Source organism: Hesperophylax consimilis, chromosome 24, assembly GCF_061612785.1.
Source record: "Hesperophylax consimilis isolate HC1 chromosome 24, BYU_Hcon_1.0, whole genome shotgun sequence".
NCBI classification, from domain to species: Eukaryota; Metazoa; Arthropoda; class Insecta; order Trichoptera; family Limnephilidae; genus Hesperophylax; species Hesperophylax consimilis.
In genome coordinates this window covers 27,745,162-27,751,161 of record NC_142859.1, presented here as the reverse complement: position 1 = coordinate 27,751,161, position 6,000 = coordinate 27,745,162, and the positions used below count along the sequence as shown (strand labels likewise).

General features: G+C 35.0%; 1 protein-coding gene across 1 annotated transcript; it reads left to right on the top strand.

The window, feature by feature from the left end:
- Window positions 1-2,427: 2,427 nt before the first annotated feature.
- LOC149412147 (beta-1,3-galactosyltransferase 5-like) lies at window positions 2,428-5,245 on the top strand. The gene is made up of 2 exons (XM_089646530.1): window positions 2,428-2,551; window positions 4,012-5,245. Exon 2 carries the CDS (start codon window positions 4,036-4,038, stop codon window positions 5,242-5,244), a length of 1,209 nt encoding a protein of 402 aa, XP_089502656.1. The 5' UTR covers window positions 2,428-2,551; window positions 4,012-4,035; the 3' UTR covers window position 5,245.
- The last annotated feature ends 755 nt before the right edge of the window (window positions 5,246-6,000 follow it).

The following is a 6,000-nucleotide window of genomic DNA, read 5'->3' as shown; positions in this document are numbered from 1 at the left end:
GATGACAATGCATTCTATCAAAATTTGGTGGCAATCAATCATACAAACGCGCGCACACTCGCATTTTTATGAATTTTGATGATTACATTATAATTATAATATTAATTTTTCACTTGTAGCAAACACTTTGTGGGTATACATAATTATAATAATTAAAATAAAATAACTTTGTTTAAATACCACTTTATTGTATATATTTATAACCAACCGGTTTCAGTTCAGCCCGAACCTTCATCAGGGTTAATAAAAACATATTAAATTAATTACAGAGGTGTATGGGTACTTATAGTTAAGCTGGAAGAGGGAGAGAGAACATCAACTTTGGTGGGGGTGGAAGACTTAGGTAGGAGAGAGGGGGTAAACATAGGTGCAGGAAATGGAAATATATTTAAAATGGGGCTGTTTGTTAAATCTAATTGTTTATTTAGTAAATTGATTTTATTGACTTTAAGGGATTTTTTTATCTCGAGTGCTTCTAAATTGTTGGGGCGTAGACCTATCCCGTTTCTATGTAATACTTCTACACCTGAAGGCTTATCAAATGAGTGATCTTTATCTATTAAATGTGTTGCAAATTCCGAAAAACCTATGTTGTTTAAGCATCTCAAGTGCTCAACTACCCGCGTTTGAACATTTCTTGCAGTTTTACCAATGTAAAATGCTTCGCAGTCGTTACATTTAAGTTTAGTTTTGTTTTTATTAACCCTGATGAAGGTTCGGGCTGAACTGAAACCGGTTGGTTATAAATATATACAATAAAGTGGTATTTAAACAAAGTTATTTTATTTTAATTATTATAATTATAATATTGTAATTTATATTTAGCGTAATGTGTGTTCTGGTAGCGTTTCCGCAAAATGAATTAACAAGTAAAAGATTATTCCTAAATTTTAATCTAGTGTTGCAAACAGTTAGGACATTTTCAAATAGATTGATAGTGTATTATTGGCGTAAAGTTTAATAATATCCAAAACACTGATTCTCTTAAAATCGTTGGTTTTAGAATAATCTTTAACTAGTTTACTTTCGCAATTTTGTGAAATGTTTTTCACAGATAACAAACACCCATAGAGTATTGTGGACAGGTATATCTCCCAGCCTGTCGGGGACTCATAAAACTTATGCTATCTCATTATGCATTAGTGTGATATATACAAAAAATATTTATCAAGCTTTGCAAATCTATATATATAAAGCTTGCGTCCGTGAAAGACTTAACGTATTACTCTGAACTGGCATGAGATACGGAGTAGAATAAAAGTTGATATATTGTAGTTTTTTAATAGTTACAGTGATATACAGTAGTGAATGGTGGAAGTCGGGGACGCCCAAGGAAGACGTGGCACCATCAAGTGAAACAAAAAATTCAAAAAAAGAAACTTTTCAATTCTTTGGAAAAATATTGTTTCCACCTTAGAAATATTGAATAAAAAAAGTTTTCAGGTACACTTGAATTAACAACCTCAACAATTTACTCCAAACCATTCGCAACCCCGACCAAAGCCGGGTACACCTCAGCTAGTTTTTAATAAATATTTTTTTGTAAAACGAAAAAAAGTAAAGTGATTGTAACTTTTATAATACCTTTGTCGAAATAAGTATGTTTTTTAGTTTGTTGTAAAGTGGTTATTACAGTAAACTGTGAAGTGGTAATTACAGTTTACTGTAAAGTGATAACCACAGTTTGCTGTAAAAAAATGTAGAAGGCATTTTGGTCTCAAATTTTTCAGGTAAGTTTCTTAACACCACATCAAGTAGGTACCGTAATAACAACATAAATTTTTAATTTTTGAAGTTGAACGAATTTAGTTTACTGTAAAGTGGTAATCACAGTTTGCTGTAAAAAAATGTAGAAGGCATTTTGGTCTCAAATTTTTCAGGTACGTTTCTTAACACCACATCAAGTAGGTACCGTAATAACAACATAAATTTTTATTTTTTGAAGTTGAACGAATTTAGTTTACTGTAAAGTGGTAATCACAGTTTTCTGTAAAAAATGTAGAAGGCATTTTGGACTCAAATTTTTCAGTTACGTTTCTTAACACCCCATCAAGTAGGTACCGTAATAACAAGATAAATTTTTAATTTTTGAAATTGAACGAATTTAGTTTACTGTAAAGTGGTAATCACAGTTTGCTGTAAAAAAATGCAGAAGGAATTTTGGTCTCAAATTTTTCAGTTACGTTTCTTAACACCCCATCAAGTAGGTACCGTAATAGCAACATACATTTTTAATTTTTGAAGTTGAAAGAATTTAGCAGTGAAAAGGGTTGGAGAAGAGGATAATTGGAAAGTAGGTAGTACCTGGCTATTCACACCTGGTTAAAAAACCTAAAGATATTTTGATAAGCGGTCTTCTCCTCTGTTATATTTTGAGGCTCATTTTTTTTAACTAGCTAACTAATTAACCACCGTTCCGTTTCTCGCAGGGGTAGACAGGGATGATGGACCGCCAAACAACTCAGTCCTGGCACACACTCCTTGCCTCATTCACAACGCTACCTAACCGGATGGCGACATAGCCTTACACTGTACAGACAGAGACGCTCTTGTGAGGTTTTACATAAAAAAATATTCATACATCGTCTCATACATCCTTTTCTATTAATTGAATTGAAAATCTCTTGACATGGTCTAACTCAAGTACTCGTATTTGGTTCGCTTGATCGATTCCATTTCTTCATAGGGCATCCCCGACTTGTTCTACCATTCACATACGCGTCGTAATATATTGTCCTTACACTCCTTTTTCCTTCATTCGATCTACAAACCCAAACCATCTAATCTTCACTTTCTCCACAATTTCACACTATCATACATGGTTTTACCGCGCATACGCCTCAGGGATCTCTTTTTCACAGCATTCAGTCTAATTTCATCCTTCCTCTGCCAGTTGCATGGTTATCTGCAATATATAAGGGTAGGTACCAACACTACATCGGGGACTGACTAGATTTGGTACTTTTTTACAGTTTTTTTGACCTGAAGTTTCTGCTAAAGAAGAAAGAATGATGGAAATATATAACTGATATAATATTTAATTGTAGTATTTGAATGATAACATACAGTGCGTTAAAATATTTAAATATTGACGATCTTTTCAGATATATATCTGTAGAAAAAATATAAATGAAATTTTGGTCTCCGGTGACTTTTATTAGTTTTTTTTTTAAATTTTTGATTTTTATTTTGAAAAACATTAAAACTAACTTCCACATGTAGTCACTAGTCACTTAGCCAAGTAACCGCTCAACCCCTCACATATATCTTAACTGTCTTTGTTGATCTTCTATATTTTAGGTTGAAAAAAAAAAACACGAAAAATTTCACTGGAGAGCAAAATTCAATTTTTACTCCAAATAATGTCAAGAATCACTGGTTAAAGTATGTCAAATACGTCCCGTATAATGTACAAGGTTTTCCAATAAGAGGTGTTATTTTGAATAGCCCGCTATTTCGGTAGATGTTACTTTAAAACCTTTAATTTTTGACATTTGACAAGGATAAACTACGCCATTAATAAAAATGGAACGATACACGCTTCAACAATGCATTGAAATTATTAAAATTCACTTGAGTGAATCAAATACAAATCATCTTGAGTGATGAGGCCCATTTCCACCTCGGTGGTTTCGTCAACAAGAAAAATTGTCGCATCTAGGGCTCGGAAAACCCAAGAGTTATTGTTGAGAAGCCTCTTTATCCTCAACGTGTGACTGTTTGATGCGGTTTATGGTTTGGCGAAGTCATTGGACCTTACTTTTTCAAAAAATGAGGCTGGAGCAACAGTTACGGTGAATGGATTGCGCTATCAAGAGATGAAAAATGATTTTTTACTGCCGGAATTGGATGGTATTGATCTGAACAACGTTTAATTTTAAAAAGACGGCGCTACGTGCCACACAAGCAACGAAACCATTGATATTTTACGATTGAATATCAAAATAACACCTCTTATTGGAAAACCCGTATATCTATGTACTTACAAGTATAAATCTTTTTCTTTTTCAGATTCGATCCATTCAAACTTTCAAAATGAACTATTCTACAAAAAGTTTGCGTAATAAGCCAGTATTTATTTTTCTAACTGCATTGGGAGGAATATTAATCATCACCATCATGATTTATTATACTTTCGTCAGCCGCGATTTTTATTCATGGTATAAATATAATATTTCGATACAACCCGCTAACCAAACAGAGAATAACGGCACTGAGAGTTTAATCATTAAAAATACCAGCTTATCCTCCGATAAATTGCAGCACCCTTTGATGAATCACAAGATACAAGATGATGATAATCATGTTGCAGGAGAATATTTTGAATCAGGATTTTTAGAACCCCGTCGAAAAACATGCAAAAGTTTTGGAGAAGACCTGAAAATCATTGCCCTCGTTATATCTGCCCCAGAAAATCATTCAGCACGAATGGGAATCAGACTAACTTGGGGACATTTTACGAACAGGAAAGACGTATCCATTGCCTTCTTACTAGGCAAGACAAATAAGACAGACGTAAACGAAGAGTTGGTGCAAGAAAGTGCTGTATATTCAGATATTATATTTGCCAACTTTCACGAGAATTACGACAATCTGACATATAAAACAATGGCCATGTTGCAATGGGTGTCAGAATACTGTCCAAAGGCTAAATACTTGCTTAAGGTTGATGATGATATGTTTATCAATATGCCAAAACTTCTGGACTTTGTAAATGAACACATTGAAGACGCGAATACAATATTTGGAAATTTGGCGAAAGGCTGGCTTCCCGTGAGAAACAGAGAATCTAAATATTTCTTATCAGAAATGAACTATCCTCCTAAAGTTTTTCCGAATTTTGTAACTGGTCCATCGTATCTGCTGCCAACTTCGCTCGCTCCATCTTTGTACGAGGCATCGTTGAAGCAACCGTTCCTAAAGTTGGAAGATGTTTTCTTAACTGGACTGGTTGCGGAATCTCTCAACATCAATAGAGTTCACGTACCTGATTTTACCAACAACGTTTTGTCGAGAAAACAAGATGTGTGTTTCATTCGACATATAATCAGTTTACATGAGGTGCGGTTCCATGAGCAATTTGATTACTGGATGAAATTAATGAATGGGCAAGTTACTTGCGATAAACAAAATAGAGTACCTAGATCTTCTGCTAATGGAGTTTGGTCGACATCTGGTAAAGCTGAATGTTGGATTATACAACTAGGAATAATTGTACTTTTTCTAATTTCAAACTCCTGTTGAATTATTAGTCAAAAACTTGAATTTACGAACACAAATTTCTGTAATAAAAATACTGCCTACTTATTATTTTGTCTACATACTTTCTATACAATTTATTACACACCGACTGTTTCGTAAATCTGTATTGTTTTTTTGTAGTGGCGCCACTTTGTTTCAATCCCAACCTGTATTTTCTACTTACGGCTTATAATTACTGTCACATCGGCCGCTTGGTTTCAACTGGAACAACAACAAGGTCAGAGGTGGATCAGAACAATGTCAAACAAACGCTTGGACAAATCTCGAGTTTGATAAAATCAGTTCAATTTAGGAGACGCGTGTGGTTGCAGCACCGCCGTTCCGGGAACCATTAATTTCACCACTAGTGGCTCGCTTTGTAGCCGGGTTCATGGGGCGAGGTTTGTCCATGTCATGGCGGCAGATGCATCTGCCTATCAGAGGCCGGTTTAGGCAGACCCTTCGACCTCTCTAGCCGGACTCTTCTGATCCACAGCAGTGTCCTGGATCTCAGATTCCTACCTACCCCTCACACCCTTTTCCTTCCCAGAACTTTCTCTTCTTCCGGGTTATCTACGACTCGTTCTTGAGATCAACGGCTCAGCATTTATGTTTCCTCCCAGTAGGGACATGGAGAAAATGAGTATTGCGAATCTTTTCCTAATATTGGTAATCCAGTTAAAAACGAAATTATAGGCCGAACTTGCAATAGCACTTTAGTAAATTCCAAATATATCGGAACACGTGTTTATGCACGTC

What these genes read in the sequence shown, in the direction of transcription:
- LOC149412147 (XM_089646530.1), top strand. Translation starts at nt 4,036, where the DNA reads ATGAACTATTCTACAAAAAGTTTGCGTAATAAGCCAGTATTTATTTTT.